The sequence below is a fragment of the Melanerpes formicivorus genome, unplaced genomic scaffold (genome assembly GCF_026170545.1).
Source record: "Melanerpes formicivorus ecotype bairdi unplaced genomic scaffold, bMelFor1.0.p_v2 SCAF_134, whole genome shotgun sequence".
NCBI lineage: Eukaryota > Metazoa > Chordata > Aves > Piciformes > Picidae > Melanerpes > Melanerpes formicivorus.
Window position 1 is genome coordinate 891,703 of NW_027142486.1, and position 22,130 is coordinate 913,832.

General features: G+C 53.5%; 1 protein-coding gene across 1 annotated transcript; it reads right to left on the reverse strand.

The window, feature by feature from the left end:
- Nucleotides 1–12,613: 12,613 nt before the first annotated feature.
- LOC137456665 (olfactory receptor 14A16-like) lies at nt 12,614–17,095 on the reverse strand. Its single transcript, XM_068168224.1, has 3 exons — nt 16,965–17,095; nt 13,662–13,798; nt 12,614–13,569 (listed from the first exon to the last, which is right to left on the reverse strand). The coding sequence occupies exon 3, from the start codon at nt 13,544–13,546 to the stop codon at nt 12,614–12,616; it is 933 nt and encodes a 310-aa protein (XP_068024325.1). The 5' UTR covers nt 13,547–13,569; nt 13,662–13,798; nt 16,965–17,095.
- Between the last annotated feature and the right edge of the window lie 5,035 nt (nt 17,096–22,130).

Genomic DNA, 22,130 nt, shown 5'->3' on the forward strand with positions numbered 1-22,130 from the left:
AAAAAGAGCAATTAGACTGAGTAGAAAAAAACACAGAGTAGTGAAATAATGATGTAACCTTTTAGAGTTAAACCAATAGTATGTGTTAAATTAGAATAGAACTAACTATGCATAAGATAAGACTATAAATAATAAAGCATGGAACAAAAAAGTTGGATGATTTCTATTACTCATATTGAGTGCTGCCATCCCTGTCTCCATTCTCGTCAATCCATGAGTGTGACATCTGTGCTGCCATCAAGCAGGCCAAGCGCACAAAGCTTCTGTGGTATGGAGGGAGATGGTCGAAATATAAGTATGAAGAGGCCTGGCAGATCGACCACATCACCATTCCTCGGTCTCACAGCAGCAAGCAGTACCTACTGACCATGGTAGAGGCAAGTACAGGGTGGCTGGAGACCTACCCAGTACCTCATGCCACTGCTCGCAACACCATCCTGTACCTAGAGAGACATGTCCTGTGGAGACACAGCACCCCCGGGAGGATTGAATCAGACAATGGAACCCACTTCAAGAACCATCTCCTAAGGGACTGGGCAAAGGAACATGGCATTGAGTGGATTTACCACATCCCATACCTTGTACCAGCTGCAGGGAAGGTTGAGCGCTACACTGGCTTGCTAAAAACCGCCCTAAAAGCCATGGGGAGTGGAGCCTTTAGGAACTGGGAGAGACACCTAGCTCAAGCCACTTGGTTAGTGACCAGCAGAGGATCTGTGAAATGAGCTGGTCCTGCCCAGTCCGACCTGCTGCAAACAGTGGATGGAGATGGAGTTCCTGTGATTGCTGAGAAGAACCTGCTGGGGAAGTCAGTGTGGGTTTTCCCTGCTGCTGGTGGGTGCAGACTAACCCGAGGGGTGGTCTCGGCTGAGGGGCCTGGTGACACCTACTGAGTCATGTTAGAAACTGGGGACATTCAGTGTATCCCACAGCAGAATGTGACTCTGTCTGAGAGGGGATGAACTGAGAGGGGGCAGCGCGGATCAATGTATTATAGTCACTGTGTGAATAGTTATAAGTTGTTCAAAGTTTCTCCCTCCTAGCTTAATATCAGCCTAGCATCCAGGACTCAGCATACACACCACACACCAGCCCAGAGAACTCCTGGGTCATCTCACCTGCTTCCCTACAGCAACGGACTGTTCCTGATTTTTTCCTTTCCCTTTCAAAAACAGACTGATTCCTGATTCTTCTCCACATCCCTGCCCAGTTCAAGCACCACCTACATTGACCAGCACCAGAGAGAGAGACTGCCCTGAGAGAGAGCGAGCCGGGATAACAAGGGATTTGCACCAAGGATTCCAATACCACATGTCAAGATTGGATGAAGGGGCTGTGACAGAAGAGTGGAAGTGGAACAGAGGGGTGGATTGTGGTGGGTTAACACCCATTCTGAAAATAACACAGAGCAGGGTGGAGGGCTTGCAGGTGCTTTGCCCTCCCTGCAGGGCATTTTCCCCCTGGGAAACTGAGTCTGTTCCACTCCCCCCTCCCTGCCCAGCTAGGCTATAAAAAGCAGGACATTGCAGTCATTAGGCTCTCTCCTTTTGGCTCCTGCCTCTCCTGGATGAGAGCTACTGCGGCTGCCCTCCTGATCCTCTGCCATGTGGTTGGGAAGAAGTTCTATACAGAGAGAGTGATTGCCCATTGGAATGGGATGCCTGGGAAGGTTGTGGAGTCGCCGTCATTGGAGGTTTTCAGGAGGAGACTTGATGGGGTGCTTGGTGGCATGGGTTAGTTGTTTAGGTGGGTTGGATTGGTTGATGGGTTGGATGCGATGATCTTGAAGGTCTCTTCCAACCTGGTTTATTCTATGTAATTCTATTCTATGTAATTCTCCCAGCTGCCTCCATGCCTCTGCAGAGGGAGAGACTAGTTTTGTATTCTTGGTTTTTTTCCCCCCTCCTATCCATCCTTGTTCCTTGCCCCTCAGGTTAGGAAGGATGTTGACTTGCTGGAACGAGTCCAGAGAAGAGCAACAAAGTTGGTGAGGGGTTTGGAACACAAGCCCTATGAGGAAAGACTGAGGGAGCTGGGGTTGCTCAGCCTGGAGGAGACTCAGGGGTGACCTTATCACTCTCTACAACTACCTGAAGGGAGGTTGTAAACAGGCGGATGATGGTCTCTTCTCCCAGGCAGCCAGTACCAGAACAAGAGGACACAGTCTCAGGCTGCGCCAGGGGAGTTTCAGATTCGATGTTAGGAAGAAGTTCTATACAGAAAGAGTGATTTCGCTATGGAATGGGCTGTCTGGGGAGGTGGTGGAGTAGCCGTCATTGAAGGTGTTCAGGAGGAGACTTGATGGGGTACTTGGTGCCATGGGTTAGCAGTTTGGGAGGGTTGGATTGGTTGATGGGTTGGACACGATGATCTTGAAGGTCTCTTCCAACCTGGTTTGGTTTATTCTAATAAAGGTTTTTATTGCCCTTGTGAACCTTACCTGCTCTTATTATATATTGTTATATATATTGTTATATATTGTTTAAAGAAAACTCTTTACCTCTCTACTTCCAGGCTGACTCCAAATTATTGCTTGGTGGATTTGCTCCTTCCCTTTCCATTTTTCCTTTTTCCCCCCTCTGTTGGGAGGGAGGAGGGGTGAGCAGGGGAGAGATTCTCAGCCTTGCCCCCATCTGAGCTCTTAACTCCCAGTTAAGGCTCAAACCACTACAAGTGTCATAGAGGCAGAGTGTCACAGTGCCAGAGAGACACGGTGCCAAAGTATCACGCTGCCAAATTATCACAGTGCCAGAGCATCACAGTACCACAGCCTCACAGTGCCAGAACGTCACACTGCCAGAGTTTCACAGTGTTGGAGTGTTACAGTTCCGGAGTGTTACAGTTCCGGAGTGTCACAGTGCCAAAGTGCCAGACTTCCAGAGTGTGACAGTGCCAGACCACCACAGTTCCAGAGTATCACAGTGCCAGAGTGTCACAGTGCCAGTGTGTCACAGTACAATAGCATCACAGTATCAGAGTGTCACAGTAGCAGAGCATTACAACACCGTAGCATCACAGTACCATAGCATCTCAGTGCAGGTGTCACAATGTCCATGCATCACAGTGCCGGAGCATCACAGCACCACAGGATCACAGTGCCAGAGAGTAACAATACCAGAGTGTCAGTGTATCAGAGCATCACAATGCCAGAGCATCACAGTAGCATAGTGCCACAATACCAGAGGATTACAGTGCCAGAAAGTAACAATTCCAGAGTGTCACAGTATCAGAGCACCACAATGACAGAGAATCACAGTGCCAGAGTGTCACTGTGCCATACTGTCACAGTGCTAGGGCATCATGGTGCCAGAGTGTGGTAGAGCCAGAGCATCACCATGCCAGATTGTAACAATGCCAGAGCATCAGAGAGCCATAGCATCACAATATCATAGTGTCCCACTACCATACCATCAAATTGCCATAGCATCACTGTTCCACAGCATCACAGTGCCATAGCATCACAGTAGCAGATCACAGTACCATAGTGTCACAGTAACATAGCGTCACAGTGACAGAGCGTCACAGTGACAGAGCATGGTAGAGCCAGAGCATCACAGTGACAGAGCATCACAGTGCCAGAATGTCACAGTAAAAAAGTGTCACAGTGCCAGAGTGTCACAGTGCCAGAACATTACAATGCCATAGAGTCACAGAACCAGAGCATCACAACACCAGAGCATCACAACGACAGAGCATCACAGTGCCAGAGTGTCATAGTACCATAGCATCACAGTACCAGAGCATCACTGTGCCATAGCATCACTGTGCCATAGCATCACAGTGAGAGAGCAAGACAGTGCCAGAGCATCAAGAGCCAGAGCATCACAATGCCAGAGCATCACAATAGCATAGCATCACAGTACTGGAGTGTCACAGTTCCAGAACATCACAATTCCAGAGTGTCACAGTGCCAGAGCGTCACAACTTCAGAGCATCATAGTGCCCCAGCATCACAGAACCAGAGCATCACAATATCACAGTATCACAGTTCCCTAGCATCACAGTGCCATATCGACACAGTGCCATAGCATCACAGTACCATAACGTCCCAGTGCCAGAGTCACACTGCCAAAGTGTAGCAATGCAATAGTGCCACAATGAGAGAGGGTCAAAATACAATGGTGTCACAGTGGCAGAGCACCACAACAACAGAGCTTCACAGTGCCATAGTGTCACAGTGCCAGAGCTTCACAGTGCCAGTTTCACAGTACCACAGATTCACGGTAAAAGAGCATCACAGTACCAGAGCTTCACAACCTCAGAGCATCATAGTGCCAGAGTATCACAGAGCTAGAGCATCACAGTACAAGAGCACCACAATACCAGAGCTCCACAAGATCAGAGCATCCTGGTGCCATACCATCACATAGCCAGAGCTCACAGTGCCCCAGATTCACACTGCCATATCAAAACAGTGCATAGCATCACACTACCAGAGCATCACAGTCCCATAGGATCAGAGTGACAGAGTGTTAGAGTGCCAGAACATCACAGTACTATGTGGTCACAGTGCAATAGTGTCACAGTACCATTACATTCCATGTCCTGTAGAGGCTTGGCAAGTGACAGGCTGGGTACAGAGCTGGTGGAGTGGTGATCCTTGGTAAGGCTAAGGCCGAATCGACATCTGGTGGTGAAACACGCTGCAGCTCCTTCAAAATGCACATCGCAGAAAGGTTCAGTGCCACAGTGCCCAGAGCAGCTGGCACAACCAGAACATCCATGGCTGCTATCAGCTTAAAGTCTTGTGCCACAGTAAAAGACACCACTTTAGAGTCTATCTCCTTAAAATCCCTTTTGTGGCACCACAGTTCAGGCAGTTTGAAATAAAGAAGGTGAAGAGGGTCTGGCTCCGGACACCCAGGCGTGGTCTCCACGAACCATGTTGGGATTGCACAGCTGTTTGGGCTCTGGGAGGAGCTGGAAACACAATCAGTGTCTGACTCCACAAGTGATCTAAAGACAGCATTAGACTCCTTAACCATGAAGCCTCTGGCTCTTTATCTCCAACCTCTCAACTCTTTCTCCAAATAAAAAATCCTCTTATGAAAATATCCATTTTTTTGCCTCATCATTTTCAAGTTCGTCCAGCACCTGCTCGCCGCAGGAGCCCAGGGTCACAGCAGGGTTGCTGCTGGGGTCACTGCTGGAGCACAGCAGGGTTGCTGCTGGGTTCTCAGCAGAGTAACTGCAGGGTTGTTGCTAGGGTCACAGTAGGGTCACAGCAGGGTCACTGCTGGGGTCGCAGCAGGGTTGCTGCTGGGTTTGCAGCAGGGTTGCAGCAGGGTCACAGCAGGGTCGCAGCAGGGTCACTGCTGGGTTCTCAGCAGAGTCACAGCAGGGTTGCTGCTGGGGTCACAGTAGGGTCACAGCAGGGTCACTGCTGGGGTCGCTGCTGGAGCACAGCAGGGTTGCTGCTGGGTTTGCAGCAGGGTCGCAGCAGGGTCACTGCTGGGTTCTCAGCAGAGTCACAGCAGGGTTGCTGCTGGGGTCACAGTAGGGTCACAGCAGGGTCACTGCTGGGGTCGCAGCAGGGTCGCTGCTGGGTTTGCAGCAGGGTTGCAGCAGGGTCACAGCAGGGTCACAGTAGGGTCACTGCTGGGGTTGCTGCTGGAGCACAGCAGGGTTGCTGCTGGGGTCACAGTAGGGTCACAGCAGGGTCACTGCTGGGGTCACAGTAGGGTCACTGCTGGGTTTGCAGCAGGGTCACAGCAGGGTCGCAGCAGGGTCACTGCTGGGTTCTCAGCAGAGTCACAGCAGGGTTGCTGCTGGGGTCACAGTAGGGTCACAGCAGGGTCACTGCTGGGGTCACAGCAGGGTTGCAGCAGGGTCGCAGCAGGGTCACAGTAGGGTGGCAGCAGGGTCGCAGCAGGGTCGCTGCTGGGTTTGCAGCAGGGTTGCAGCAGGGTTGCAGCAGGGTCGCAGCAGGGTCACAGCAGGGTCACTGCTGGGGTCGCTGCTGGAGCACAGCAGGGTTGCTGCTGGGGTCACAGTAGGGTCACAGCAGGATCACTGCTGGGGTCGCAGCAGGGTTGCTGCTGGGTTTGCAGCAGGGTCACAGCAGGGTCACAGCAGGGTCACTGCTGGGGTCGCTGCTGGAGCGCAGCAGGGTTGCTGCTGGGTTTGCAGCAGGGTCGCAGCAGGGTCACTGCTGGGTTCGCAGCAGAGTCACTGCAGGGTTGTTGCTAGGGTCACAGTAGGGTCAAAGCAGGGTCACTGCTGGGGTCGCTGCTGGAGCACAGCAGGGTTGCTGCTGGGTTTGCAGCAGGCTTGCAGTAGGGTCACAGCAGGGTCGCTGCTGGGGTCACAGTAGGGTCGCTGCTGGGTTTGCAGCGGGGTTGCAGCAGGGTCACAGCAGGGTCACTGCTGGGGTCGCTGCTGGAGCACAGCAGGGTCACTGATGGGGTCACAGCAGGGTTGCTGCTGGGTTTGCAGCAGGGTTGCAGCAGGGTCACAGCAGGGTCACTGCTGGGGTCGCTGCTGGAGCACAGCAGGGTTGCTGCTGGGGTCACAGCAGGGTCACTGCTGGGGTCACAGTAGGGTCGCTGCTGGGTTTGCAGCAGGGTCGCAGCAGGGTCACAGCAGGGTCACTGCTGGGGTCGCTGCTGGAGCACAGCAGGGTTGCTGCTGGGGTCGCAGCAGGGTTGCTGCTGGGTTTGCAGCAGGGTCGCAGCAGGGTCACTGCTGGGTTCACAGCAGAGTCACAGCAGGGTTGCTGCTGGGGTCACAGTAGGGTCACAGCAGGGTCACTGCTGGGGTCGCAGCAGGGTCGCTGCTGGGTTTGCAGCAGGGTTGCAGCAGGGTCACAGCAGGGTCACAGCAGGGTCACTGCTGGGGTCGCTGCTGGAGCACAGCAGGGTTGCTGCTGGGGTCACAGTAGGGTCACAGCAGGGTCACTGCTGGGGTCACAGTAGGGTCGCTGCTGGGTTTGCAGCAGGGTCACAGCAGGGTCGCAGCAGGGTCACTGCTGGGTTCTCAGCAGAGTCACAGCAGGGTTGCTGCTGGGGTCACAGTAGGGTCACAGCAGGGTCACTGCTGGGGTCACAGCAGGGTTGCAGCAGGGTCGCAGCAGGGTCACAGTAGGGTGGCAGCAGGGTCGCAGCAGGGTCGCTGCTGGGTTTGCAGCAGGGTTGCAGCAGGGTTGCAGCAGGGTCGCAGCAGGGTCACAGCAGGGTCACTGCTGGGGTCGCTGCTGGAGCACAGCAGGGTTGCTGCTGGGGTCACAGTAGGGTCACAGCAGGATCACTGCTGGGGTTGCAGCAGGGTTGCTGCTGGGTTTGCAGCAGGGTCACAGCAGGGTCACAGCAGGGTCACTGCTGGGGTCGCTGCTGGAGCACAGCAGGGTTGCTGCTGGGTTTGCAGCAGGGTCGCAGCAGGGTAACTGCTGGGTTCACAGCAGAGTCACAGCAGGGTTGCTGCTGGGGTCACAGTAGGGTCACAGCAGGGTCACTGCTGGGGTCACAGCAGGGTCGCTGCTGGGTTTGCAGCAGGGTCACTGCTGGGTTTGCAGCAGGGTCACTGCTGGGTTTGCAGTAGGGTCACAGCAGGGTTGCAGCAGGGTCTCAGAGGGTCACAGTAGGGTCGCAGCAGGGTCACTGTGGTTCGCAGCAGGGTCACAGCAGGGTCGCAGCAGGGTCACAGCAAGGTCACAGCAGGGTCACTGCTGGGTTCGCAGCAGGGTCGCAGCAGGGTCACAGCAGGGTCACTGTGGGTTCGCAGGAGCCTTGGCTAAGTCTTCCTCAGTGGGATCTGGAATTTAACAATTTTTCATAGTTTCATAGTTTCATAGTTTCATTCAGGGTTGGAAGGGACCACAAGGATCATCTAGTTCCAACCCCCCTGCCATGGGCAGGGACACCCCACACTAGATCAGGCTGGACAGAGCCTCATCCACCCATTCCAAATCTGAGCTTGTAAATCCATGTCCCCTCGTGGGCAAGGCCTCCAGGATGGAATACCCTGCTCACTGCACCATGAGGATATGAATTATTCATTTATATATCAATAATCAGGCAAAGATATTCACACAAATACATACATTATTTATTAATGCAAAAGTCTCACCAGAGCTCATTTGCAGATTCGGTGGTGCTTTGGTTATTTACACAAAAGGTTTCTACACAACAGTAGAAATCATTCAGGAAAATCAGAAACTTGGGAAAATTAGGGAAAGCAATGTTTGGGAAAGAGAAAAGCTGCAGTTCTGGTTTTGGTCACAAGGTGGAACCTGCGATTCAGTAATAGAGTCAAGGACACAGATCAAGCCAAACGTGAGAGCTTATGGAAGAATTAACCAAAACCTATTCAGGAGAATTTCCTGTGTGAGGCACTTCCAGAGTTGTGATATGGAATGGAATGGAATGGAATGGAATGGAATGGAATGGAATGGAATGGAATGGAATGGAATGGAATGGAATAGAATAGAATAGAATAGAATAGAATAGAATAGAATAGAATAGAATAGAACTAACCAGGTTGGAAAAGACCTTTGCAATCCTCAAGTCCAACCTATCATCCAACACTATTTAATCAACTGAACCATGGCACCAAGCACCCCATCCAGTCTCTTCCTAAACACCTCCAGTGATGGTGACTCCACCACCTCCCTGGGCAGCACATGGCAATGGCTAACAACTCTTTCTATGAAGAACTTCTTCCTAACATCCAGCCTAAACCTCCCCTGGTGCAGCTTGAGACGGTGTCCTCTTGTTCTGGAGGAGGAGGAGGCTGTTCAGTGGCTGTTTGGCTATAACACATTCTGCTGAATCACCTTGGGGATTGCAAAGTGGCTGCTATGACCCAACCTCCTTCTCACTACCCAGAAATTCTGCCTGGCTGATAAATCATAACCATGCCTCAACTTGTTGGTGTGGCCACAGGCTTGTAGAGAGGCCACCTGCTGAGAGACAGCTTGTGCTGAGCAGCTGGCTCCAGGGGGGCTGCATTGCTGATGGGACTTTCTCAGGCTTTACTTTGCTTAGCTTCCAAACAGCAACAATTCTGTTGTGGCTGTGTGCAGACTCGTCTCTAAGGAGAGCAGGGGGGGAGCTGGTGCCATGGAGCTGTGAGCTCCAGCTGCAGAGAGCAGTGGAGAAGTCTGATGCAAGGAGCAGTAAGTAAGCCCCAGGTGGGCAGGGACAATCATGGGGAGGCTGGGGAGGTGAGGAGCAAAGTTGTCCATACAGTGTCAGAGCTGAAGAAACAGATGTTCTGCAAGTGCAGCTGTGCTGGTGAGACAGCCTGGCTCATATCACTTGATGAATGATCACCAAATGAGCTTTATTAGGTGCACTTTGGAATCTTGAAGGAAGTTACAGAGACCCAAATAGCTCCTTAGGGCACTTGGGCTCATTACAGGAACCTCAGGCACTGAGAGAAGACTGAAGAGACTGCTCAAGAAGTCAGAAGCAAAACACAAGCTCCTTGAAGTAGGAATGGGCCCCACTGAGGCTTGTTACTGCCAAAGCCTCCCCAGGGACTCCTTAGAGCAGCTCATTGGAGGCCATGACTGCAGGGAGACAAAGGCAAAGTGCAGGGCAGCAAAACCTGGGTTTGGTTGATGAAGTAGAAAGGTCAAGATCTGACCACAGCCCCTGGGGCAGGCAGATCCTGTCCCTCATGTGTGGTGCAGGGGGGTGTGGATGTTGTGATGCTGAGTGAAGGACAAGGGGATGACAGCCCCCAGCCTTCCTGGGGAAGTGCAAGGAGGCACTGAGGCCCTGCTAGTGCCTTAGGACAATGTCTCCTCACAGGCCTTGGTGGCAGATGGTTGTCATAGCCAAGGGGCACAGCCTTGGGTTCTCTTGATCACTCCCAGCATTGTCTGTGCCCTTTGCCATCTCCACCACAGACTGCCCTGCACTGTCTCACAGCTGCTTCTGCTTCCCTGCAGGCTGGAGACCCTCATCTCACTTCCCCACCTTGGCATTTCCAGACCTTCCCTGATGTCTGTCCACACTCACACTCTGCTCCTTGGAACACAAATTGCTGAGCTGAGCTCAGACTCCTTCTGGAGACCTTCTCCTACCACAGCACTCCCCTTTGAGAGAGGTTTCATGCTCCTCATGTCCAGTCCCCACCTGCCAAGCTGCACCATGTGGCAGTGTTTCTCTCTCCTGCTGCTTCCTACCTCCAAGGAAAGCTCCATCTGGGAAGCACCCTTCAAGCAGGCACCCATTCCATCAGCCTTCTTGTGGCCTTTCAGCTGAGCAGGCAGAAGTGGCCTCACCAGGAGCTCCCAAGGCTGCTGGCCTTGCAGCTTCTCAGACAGACACCACTGAGCCCTGTGCCTGCTGCTGTCCCATCAGGTACTCAGGCAGCAGAGACCTGGCAACCAATACCTGAGCCCCTTCCTGCAGTGAGCCCAGGTCCCTTTGGCAGAGGGCATCTGACAGTCCCTGTGCCAGCCAGCTGCCTTCTGCTGGCCTGGCAGAGATGCTGTCAGATGGCAACTTAAAAGCTCATCTGCCAGCCAGGAGCCCAGGGCTGCCCTATCAGCTCCTGCAGACAGAACTGACCTCACAGTCCCTTTCCAGCCATGCTCCTGCTGCTGGCCAATCCCCTCCTGAGCCAGAAGTCACCTCACAGTCTCCCTAGTGAATTGTGAGCACCTGACACACAACTGACCACATGATCTCACACCCAACCATCCCCCTCCTTGTGGCCAGAGCCTGAGCAGATCACAGTTTCATCAAACCCATCTGGTACCTTTCCTGCCAAGGGTTTGAGTGGAGAAACCTTCCTCAGAGGAGCTGCTGGGTCTGTCCTGGTGGAAGGGGTCCCTGCACATCATCCTGTCCAATGACCCTACTCAAGGCAGGGTGAGGCAGATGAGGTCCCTCAAAGGCTCTGTCCAGATTGGCCTCATCCCCAAAGGAGCTGCACAGGCCCTGGGTCAGATGGTGCAGGGAGCTGATGAAGACATTGCACAGTGCTGGCCCAAGGGCTTGCCCTGAGGGGGATGTCACTGGAAAGCATCTGCCAGGAGCACTCCAAGCTGGTGACATTTGGGCTTGATCCACCAGCTGGCTTCCCATCCACCACCTCATCCATTGCTTCTCTCCAGCTATCACCATTCTGGCTCTAAAGAAACTATGAGAGACCATGGCAAAGCCCTGGCTAAGGTCCAGGGACAAACCATCTTCTTTCCCCTACTCACAGATATTCCTTACTCTCTCTCTTGGCCTGCAAATAGCTGCAGGGGGGTTTGGCCAATCACCTTCCCAGGGACTGTGCTGAGGGTGACCAGTCTGGAATGTGTCCCATCCTCCTTCTTGGCCTCCTTGAAGATGCATTTTCCAAAGACCCAAAACCTCTCTGCTGGTTCTGTGCACAGTGCAGGGCACAGTCCAGGTAGGGTGATGTGAGCAGACAGGAACTGTTGCAATGAACCTGTCCAAGGCACCTGAGATGAATCTCCCTGGAGCAGAGAGTTTGTTCTGCAGTCACACACAGAAAGGTCAGAGCTCTGTCAGGTGTCCACATCTGAGCTGGCCTCATGAACTCCTTCCTCACCTTGGGATGTTTAGAGACAGAATCTTTCCCCATCACTCACACAGACCCTGCACTGCAGCAGTCACAGGGTCTCCCTGGCCTCCTGCTGCCCCTGCCAGAGGCTGAGAGGCTCCTCCAACCTCCAGTGCCTTGGCTGTTGGTGTTTGTGCTCACTCAGGTTCCCCTCACCCCACACACAGTGCCCCTGCTGACCTCTCACCTGCACAATGCAAGCAGGCACTGCTGGCCTCCCAGGGAGGGACCTAGGAACCTATCCAAGCTGGGGTGAGAGGCCAGTGCTGGAAGTGGTGGTTGTGAGGGACTAGTCCAGGGTGACTGCCCTGGGACAGCTTCCCCAGGGTGTGCAGTGAGCACAGGCACAGGTCAGACCCTGCTCTGATGCTCTTCAGGACTCCTGCAGGAGGCCTGGCTGTGTGAGGACACCGCTGTGTGCCCCATCCCTGCACACTCCACACTTCAACCCTTCCCTGGTGTTTGTCTCTGGGGGGCAATTTCTTGGGCATGCTCTTGAAAGAAACTTTAGATGAAGACCTAAGCCTCCAGACACTGCCCTCAGCAGATCACCTGTCTTCATGGAACTGCCCTTGGGGGCCAGCTCAGTCACAGAAGTGCTCATGGCCTGTCCCTGCCTGCGGTCACAGGGCTGCACACGGCAGAGCCATGAGCAAGGTGCCACAGCACTCAGGCCTTAGACCAACACAAGGGATCTGAAGGAGAGTGTGGCAGGGGAAAGAGAGCAGCCCTGGAAGAACGAGTGCTGGGGCTGTGTGGCAGAGCTATTGTGCTGGGACTCTTCACCTCTACCTCTGAAGAGATGAACTGCCCCTGGAGCTGCAGAGAAGGCTTGGAGGAAGGAGCTCAGGAAAAGACAAATGCTCACAGAAAAGCCTTTCTGTTGTTTAACCAAAGAAGGAGCACAGCTCCTGTTACACAAACTCTGGGTCAGAAAAGCAAAGCAGGGAGGGGATTAGAAAGGGGATGACAACATTATAAAGAGCAAAAATCCCCCTCCCCAGCTCCACCCCCCCCAAAGTACAGGAGCCAGGCTGGGCCTGCTCTGAGAGGCATCAGAACTGCTCTGCAGGAGAACACAAAGAGTTTATTGCTTCTCAAAACACCCAGGGATCAGTTTGCTCAGGGCATCCTTCAGCTCCTGGTTCCTCAGGCTGTAGATGAGAGGGTTCACTGCTGGAGGCACCACGGAGTACAGAACTGCCATCACCAGATCCAGGGATGGGGAGGAGATGGAGGGGGGCTTCAGGTAGACAAAGATGCCAATGGTGATAAATAGAGAGACCACAGCCAGGTGAGGCAGGCAGGTGGCAAAGGCTTTGTGGCGTCCCTGCTGAGAGGGGATCCTCAGCACTGCCCTGAAGATCTGCACATAGGACACCACAATGAACACAAAACATCCCACAAATGGAAAAGCACTGAAAGCAAGAAGCCAAACTTCCCTGAGGCAGGAGGTGGAGCAGCAGAGCTTGAGGACTGGGGGAATTTCACAGAAGAACTGCTCCACAGAGTTGCCCTGGCAGAGGGGCAGGGAAAAGGTATTGGCTGTGTGCAGCAGAGCAGTGAGAAAGCCACAGGCCCAGGCAGCTGCTGCCAGGAGGACACAAATTCTGCTGCCCAGGAGGGTCTCATAGTGCAGGGGTCTGCAGATGGCAGCGTAGCGATCGTAGGCCATGACGGTGAGGAGAAAATACTCTGCTGAAAGGAACAAGGAAAAGAAAAAGAGTTGAGCAGCACATCCTGCATAGGAGATGGCCCTGGTGTCCCAGAGGAAATTGGCCATGGATTTGGGAAGAATTGTGGTGATGGAAATGAGATCTAGGAAGGCAAGGTTGAGGAGAAAGAAGTACATGGGGGTGTGGAGGTGGTGGTCGCAGGCTATGGTGGTGATGATGAGACTGTTACCCAGCAGGGCAGCCAGGTAGGTGGCCAGGAAGAGCCAGAAGTGCAGGAGCTGCAGCTGCCTTGTGCCTGTGAATGCCAGCAGGAGGAAGTGGGTGATGGAGCTGCTGTTGGACATGGTCTGTCTCTGGGCATGGAGGACTGTTGGAAGAGGAGAAGACATCATACAGATTAGGAGATAATTCCTTCAGACAACTCCTTGGCTATTTCCCAGACAATCCTCTCATATTTACTTCTCCTTCTGTGCAGGAATTTTGTGCACTCCAAGCTTCACAGCCTTGCAGTCACCCCAGCAGGAGGCAGCTGTCCTGTCCTGTGTCTCTGATGGTGCAGATGGGAAGCTCTGCTCTGGAGCATCTCCTGCCCCTCTCTAGAAGAGAGAGATGCCAGAGGCTGTGGGATGTGGCAGCTTTACAAGCTCCACAAACTGCAAATCCATCCTCCTGCACCACAGACTCACCACACCCAGGGCTGGGAAGCTTTCTCCTCTTTGAGCTCTCAGCACCCAACCTGTCCTGCCTACCTTGAAGCTCTCTCTGCCTTCCTCATCTCCTTGAGATGTCCTGGCAGTGCCCTCAGTCCTGCTGCCCTGTGCAGAGGAGCAGCTCCTGGGCAGAGCTGTCTCTCTGCAGTGCTGCCTGCTTGAACAGCAGCTCGCTCCAGCCCAGGAGCCTGGCTCAGCTCAGCAGCAGAGGACCAGCCCCAGGCATTTAATGACTCCTCTGGTGGCCTTGGTGTCGAGTCCATGAGTCTCAGAGACTGAGAGCAAGCTGAAGAAACCTCTCAGGAAGCCAAATGCCAACTGCCAACTTTGCTGGAGCCCTAATGGGTCCCACTGAGGACCATCACTGACAAAGCCTCCCCAGGGGCTTGTTAGAGCAGAAAAGCAGAAGCAAGAGCAACAACCTGGAGCTCAAGACGGTGCCAGGGTTGCTCTGATGCTGAGCAAACCTGGATGGGCTTGATCAAGCCAAAGGGCCAAGTCCTGGCCCCCAGCCCCTCGGAAGGGAGATCCTGTCCCTCAGACATGGCTCAGGGCTCTTCCTGGGGCAGTGGGATGTGAGGATGTGCAATGGCTGGAGCAGGTCTATGGTGTGACACTGCTGGGTGGGGCAAGGAGGCAATGAGGTCTTTGTGAATGAAGTTCAGCTACCTTCTGGTTGCAGAGACAATGGCCACAGCCATGGTGATGAAGAGGTCATCTCTGATGAGGGCTTTCAGCCTTGCCAATCCCCACCACAGCCTGCCCTATGGTTTCCCATAGCTGCACCTCTGCCTTTGAAGACACCCAGTCCTCTCTCCAAGTTCACCTCAATCTCTCATCCCCCTCACTGACATCTCTCCATCCTCCCTGCCTGTTCCATGGAAGAGAAAGCCAAGGGCTGGGTCAGTCTCCCTCTGAGTGCCCTCTGGTCCCACAGCACTGCCCTTGCAGGGACATTTCCTTCTCCTCACTTCTGCTCTCAGCCTCCCTAGCCACACTTCCTATCTCCTGATTTTTTTCCCACCACTCAGAACAACTCCACCAGCTCTGAAACCACACTTCAGCCACCTGCAGGTTGTGACTGGCATGCTCTGAGCCTCTCCTTTACCTGCCTCAAGAAGCCCAGGTCCTTCGGCCTCCCCAGGCAGGCTTTGTGCTCAAGGCTTCCAATCTCAGCTTGTCAGAGCCCCTCTGGACTCTCTCCACTCCTCCCCACCTCTCTCCAACAGGAAGCCCCCCAGAGGGACTCACTGGTCCTCTCGTGGCCACACTAGGGCTCAGTGGAGGGGGATGACAACTGCCCTGGTGTAGAAGACCCAGCTCCTCCTAACACAGACCTGGGTACACAATGGCCTTGTTCACGGTGAGCATTCCCTGCTGGCTCCTCTTGCACCCCCCGCAGTGCCCAGGCCCTTCTGCTCAAGGTTCTGTGCTGAAGGCACCAGGTGCCTAGAATTATGCCCCCAATACTGTCAAACTTACCCCAACATGTTTGGCCACATTCCCCCTTCCACCCTCCTTTCCAGAGTGGGTACTCAGCCCAGAGCTGAGGAACAAAGACCAGGTGTGCTGGTTTGAGCCTTAACTGGAGTTTAACAGCTCAGATGAGAACAGACTGAGAATTCCTCCCCCCTCCCCCTCCCTTTCCCTAGTAAGGAAGGGGAAAGGAAAAGGAGAAAAGGAAAAAAAAAGGGGGTGTCGAGGGTTGGGGGGAAGGCCTCAAGCCTTCTTCCCCCCCCACCCCCCCGTAAGTAAAGGGAAGAAAATTGAAAGGAAAAAAACCTACAGCTGGATTAGCAAAGGATTGTGTGCTATATTTACAAAGCAGTTTGGGAAATGCAGGGGAATATACAGAATTTACAGTATTTACAATATATACAGAAATATACAACGAAGTAACACAGAAATGAGATTCCCCTCCCCCGCCAGGAGGAAGGGTTTCCCCCTGTACCCCCTTCTCTCCCCTTTTTTTCCCAGAAGAGGGTTAGAAAGAGAGAAAAAGAGAAGTTGTTAATTAAAAGCAGTTATATGGTTAGAGCAAGTGTGTTAGCAGAGGCCTTATCTTTTTCCAAGGTCAGTCTGGCTGAAAGCCCAGAACCTGTGAGCAGTGGGAAGGAGAAAGTGCAAGACTGAACTAAGACAAGTCCCACTGGGAATCAAAACCTAAGGCAGTGCCTCTGCTTCTCCACCAATGAAATTAGTTTAGACCTGTCTTGTTTATAAAACATTCTGCCATGGTGTGACCGGTTGAGGCTGTCCCCTTAAGAAAGGGAATATGGTGGATGGAAGTTGGTAAACGAAAAGAAGGATCTAAACTAATTTCATTGGTAGATTGGGAGGAAGCACCTTCAGGACTGGGAGTGCAGCAGGGTATCTTGGGCTTTCCTGCACTTTTCCAGTTCAGTTCAGTTCTGTCTTTCTTCCGCTCCTTCGGTGGTTTGCAGCTCACAGCGTTCTGGGCTTTCGGCCAAGGCTTGACCTTGAAACTGATAAGCTGCAAGGCCTGTATTAACTGCTTTCCAATTAACACATAACTGCCTCTAACTTTTTTCTCTTTCTCTCTCTTTCTAACCCGCTCTGGGGAAAGGGGGAGAGTCATTCCCCCCTCAGCAGAGGGGGGAACTCTCATTTCTGTGCTGCTTTGTTGTATATTTTTGTATATATTGCAAATATTGTAAATTCTGTAAATTCCCCTGCATATCCTGTATTGCTTTTGTAAATATACAGCTCCATTGCTTTGCTAATTCAGCTGTGAGGTTTTTTTTCCCCTTTCCCTTCAATTTTCTTTCCCTTTACTTTACAGGGAGGAGGGAGGAGGCTTTTTGGCCTTACCCTTCCAACCCTCGACACATGGTGTCCCTTTGTTAAAGGCACCACCTCAAATGGTCACAGGGGGGATAGGAAAAAAGGGAAGGAGGTGACTCTACAAAAGAGTAGTTTGGACTTGGTTTGGAAGTAGGAGAAGTAACTTTTTTAACAAAATATATATATAGCAATAGCAGGGAGGGTTCACAAGGGCAAGGGATAAGGATAGATAGGAAAATGTACAAACCCAAGCCTGGATGGCCTTGGATTTCCCTGGATGGAAGTGGATTCAGTCCTTCAGAAAGCTTGGATGCAGCTTGGAGAGAGAACCAGGCCTGACCACGTGGCCAGCACAGGAAACCAGCAGCAGCTGAATGCTCTTTCAAGCAGGCAAGGCAGGAGCAGAGGGCAGCAGCAAATGTCCTCTCTTTATAGGCTTGCTGGGCAGGCAGGGGGAGTGGAATAGAGCACCTTTGACCTCCTGGAAAGGGGAAACCAAGTCCTTCTCTGCCCACCTGGGTCAAGTTTCTTGTGTCCTCCTGATGAGCTGGCCTCTTTCAGCCTCCCCTCTGCTCCCCAGGATGAGTGTAACCCAGCACACCAGGGTACCAGCCAGTCAAGTAAACAACCCAGACTGCCTTCCCAGGGGTAAACAGCAACATGCACCCCTGCATGGGATGCTCGTGGCACTGCCTAGTAAGGGCAGAATTCCAGCCTCACAAATAGAATAGAATAGAATAGACCAGACCAGGTTGGAAGAGACCTTCAATATCAAGTCCAACCTATCATGCAACACCACCTAATCAACTAAACCATGCAACCAAGCACCCTGTCAAGTCTCCTCCTGAACACCTCCATCGATGGCGACTCCACCACCTCCCAGGGCAGCCCATTCCAATGGGCAGTCACTCTGTGAAGAATTTCTTGCTAACCTTCAGCCTACACCTCCTCTGGTGCAGCTTGAGACTGTGTCCCCTTGTTCTGGTACTGGCTGCCTGGGAGAAGAGACCAACATCTGCCTGTCTACAACCTCCCTTCAGGGAGTTGGAGAGAGCAATAAGGTCACCCCTGAGTCTCCTCTTCTCCAGGCTAAGCAACCCCAGCTCCCTCAGCCTCTCCTCACAGGGCTGTGTTCCAAGACCCTCACCAACTTCGTTGCCCTTCTCTGGACACCTTCCAGCAACTCAACCTCCTTCCTAAACTGAGGGGCCCAGAACTGGACACAGTACTCGAGGTGTGGCCTAACCACTGCAGTGTACAGGGGCAGAATGACCTCCCTGCTCCTGCTGGCCACACTGTTCCTGATGCAGGCCAGGATGCCATTGGCCCTCCTGGCTGCCTGGGCACACTGCAGGCTCATGTTCAGCCTACCATCGACCAGTACCCCCAGGTCCCTCTCTACCTGGCTGCTCTCCAGCCACTCTGACCCCAGCCTATAGCTCTGCATGGGGTTGCTGTGGCCAATGTGCAGAACCCGGCACTTGGATGTGTTCAATCTCATGCCCTTGGACTCTGCCCATCTGTCCAGCCTGTCAAGGTCCCTCTGCAGAGTCTCTCTACCCTCCAGCAGATCAACTTCTGCCCCCAGCTTGGTGTTGTCAACAAATTTACTGATGATGGACTCAATACCCTCATCCAGCTCATCAGTAAAGATGTTAAAGAGGATGGGGCCCAGCACTGATCTCTGGGGGACTCCACTACTGACTGGCTGCCAGCTGGATGCGGCACCATTCACCACCACTCTCTGGGCTCGGCCATCCAGCCAGTTCCTAACCCATCTCAGTGTGCTCCCATCCAAGCCATGGGCTGACAGCTTGGCCAGGAGTTTGCTATGGGGGACAGTGTCAAAGGCCTTGCTGAGGTCCAGGTAGACCACATCCACAGGCCTCCCCACATCCACCAGGCAGTCACCTGATCATAGAAGGAGATCAGGTTGGTCAGGCAGGACCTGCCCTTCCTAAATCCATGTTGGCTGGACCTGATCCCTTGGCCATCCTGTAAGTGCTGTGTGATTGCACTCAAGATGACCTGTTCCATGATCTTGCCTGGGACTTTCTGGAGGCTAAAGCTCTCTGTTGACAAGATTGCCCACTGGCCAACTTCAGCCTCCAGAAACTTACAAGTATTGCCCCAAGCTGCAAACAAGCCACTCTCTCTTTGCTAGGAAGCCTTCTCATTCCACACACAAGCAAACTAGCAGCCTCTGCAGTCTGGAGAGAAGCCAGCACCCTCCAGAGCCTGCAAAGGAGAGGCCTTCGCTGCAGCTCCAGGCGGCCAGCGTTGCATTTGCCAGTCCCACTGGCGGGAGACAGCTGCTGTGTCTCCAAGAGGACTGCAGCCCTGAGGGTGAGAGTGCCCAGGGGTGGGGGAAGGGACTAGCCTGAATCTCGGCAGTCCAAACATCTACCACAGCTCCAAGCAGCGGAGCCACAACCCTGTGTGCCAGCTTGTAAAGCAGGAACAGTGCCCAGCCGCATCCTGCCCGACCCTGCTCCGTCACGGGGGAAGAGGAATCACCACCTGTGCCTGCTCTGCAGCCCTGTAACCCCCAGGGTACCTCAAAGCCAGGACTAGCTGTGAAAGTTCTGCCAGCTCCTCTGAGCCAAGGGGAAGCTCCATGGCCACTGCACACTGCCCCGAGGTAGCCACCTGAACCCTGCAAGGGAATGTGCCGAGTGGCAGAGTCTGCATCTCATGGTGTAGTTGCCGTCACAGAAGCGTGGGGTGGTGATCCCCAGGGCTGGAGCACTGCACTGCATGCTTCCAATCTCTTTGGGAGAGACAGGTGAGGCAGAAGAGGAGGAGGGGTGGCTCTGGGTGTCAGGGAATCTCTCAAGGCCACAGAACTTGAGGTAGAGGATGAAAGGATCGAGTGCCTGTGGGTTAAAATCAGAGAGAGGGCTAACAAAACTGACATCCTGGTTGGAGTCTGCTAAAGACCACCCAACCAGGATGAAGAGGTAGGTGAAGTGCTCTACAAGCAGCTGGAGGCTGTCTCAAGATCGCCAGCCCTTGCTCTTGTGGTGACTTTAACCTGCCAGATATCTGCTGGGGCCTTAGCACAGCAGAGAGGAGGCAGCCCAGAAGGTTCCTAGAGTGTATGGAGGACAGCTTCTTGGCACAGTTCTTAAGTGAGCTTACCAGGGGTCAGGCCCTGCTTGACCTGCTGGTGGGAGATGTGATGGTAGGAGGCTGTCTAGGGTGCAGCAACCATGAGACAGTGGAGTTTTCACTATGCAGGGAAATAAGGAGGAGCAACAACAAAACCCTGACCTTGGCCTTCCAGAGGGCAGACTTCAGCTTACTTAAGCAGCTGATCCTGAGAGTCCCCTGGGGAGCAGCACTTAGGAACTGTGACAGTTTCAGGCTGTGCCTTCAAGAAAGATAGCTGCAGAGTTCTCTAGCTGAAAGCTTTGCTGTAAGAAGGAAAACAAAAGGAAGATGTCTACATGAATTTCATTGGTCAGCTGTGAGACTACCACAGCAACAGATCCCTCACAGTCCTTCCTCTCAGCCAGTTCTGCCTCTCTTCTGCTCCTGGCCGAGTGCATTCTCCTCGGGAGGGAGTTTCTGTGTTACATTCTTCCCTGTGTATTTTTGGGCATACTGTAAATGCTGCATGCTTTGTATATGGAGGCACTACTGGCTCAGAAGAATAGTGAAGAGGTGATTGGGAACAGTCAGCATGGCTTCGCCAAGGGCAAATCCTGCCTGACCAACCTGGTTGCCTTCTATGAGCAGGTGACAAAATTAATAGATGAGGGGAGAGCAACTGATGTCGTTTACCTGGGGCTGAGCAAAGCCTTTGACTCTGTCCCACACCACATCCTGGTCTCCAAACTGGTGACACATGGGTGTGATGGGTGGGAACTAGATGGATAAGGAACTGGCTTGATGGCTGCACCCAAAGAGTGGCTGTCCATGGGTCCATGTCCCAGTGGAGGCCAGTGACAAACGCAGTCCCTCAGGGATCAGTCCTGGGACCTGTCTTGTTCAACATCTCTGTGGGTGCCATGGACAGTGGCATTGAGTGCACGCTCAGCAAGTTTGCTGATGACACCAAGCTGTGTGGTGCAGCAGACAGCTGGAGGGAAGGGAGGCCATCCAGAGGGACCTGGACAGGCTGGAGAGGTGGGCACAAGCCAACCTCTGGAGGTTCAATAAGAGCAAGTGCAAGGTCCTGCATCTGGGTCGAGGCAATCCCAGGCACAAATACAGGCTGGGCAGGGACTGGCTGGAAAGCAGCACTGAGGAGAGAGACTTGGGGGTGCTGGGGGAGGAGAAGCTCAGCAGGAGCTCTCAGTGTGCACTTGCAGCCCGCAAAGCCAATCAGATCCTGGGCTGCAGCAGGAGAAGTGTGGCTAGCAGGTCGAGGGAGGTGATTCTCCCCCTCTACTCAGCTCTGGGGAGACCCCACCTGGAGTACTGCCTCCAGTTCTGGAGCCCCTAGGACAAGAGGGATGTGGAGGTGATGGAAGGTGTCCAGAGAAGGGCCAGGAGGATGATCAGAGGGCTGGAGCTGCTCTCCTGTGAGGACAGACTGAAGGAGTTGGGGCTGTTCAGTCTGCAGAAGAGAAGGCTCTGAGGTAACCTAATTGTGGGGAATGGAATGAAGCTGGAGGTGGGAAGATTCAGGTTGGAGGTGAGGAGGAAGTTCTTCCCCATGAGAGTGGTGAAGCCCTGGAATGGGTTGTCCAGGGAGGTGGTCGAGGCCCCGTCCCTGGAGGTGTTTAAGCCCAGGCTGGATGAGGCTGTGGCCAGGCTGATCTAGTGTGGGGTGTCCCTGCCCATGGCAGGGGGGTTGGAACTAGCTGATCCTTGTGGCCCCTTCCAACCCTGAATGATACTATGATATCTTCATTGCATTTCATTCTGCTTGTCCAATGCAGCAATTTCCTTTGCTCCTCCCACTGAGTGAGCTGTGCTTTACGTGGTGGGAGGGTTAAACCTTCACACTGCCACACACCCTGACGCTTTGGCACTGTGACACCCTGGTACTGTGACACTGTGTGTAGCACTTTGGGCCAGGTGCCCCCTGCTGTGCCCACATGAGGAACACCTCCCCTGTCCCAGAGGGGTCCAGCCCAGTGGGTGGACACAGGATGCTGTGCATTTCATCCTATTATGTCCTGCTCCCTATAAACTGACCTGCAAAGTCCTGCACTTCCTCTTTCTGCCCTCACTGCTATCTGGTAATGGGGGGAGCTATCTCAGGGCCTTTTGGGCCTGGCTAGGGCCAAGGCCAGGGGGAAGGGCAATCTCACATCTGGCCAGCTGAGATTAGCCTAACAGTGGAGGGGAGGGGGAAGAAAGAGCCCTGGGGGGTTTGGTTGTACCCTCAGGTGGGGATGGGATGCTTCTGGGTATGCTTTGGGACCTCTTTTGTCACTGTGCTCGTGGTTCTCTGTAAAAC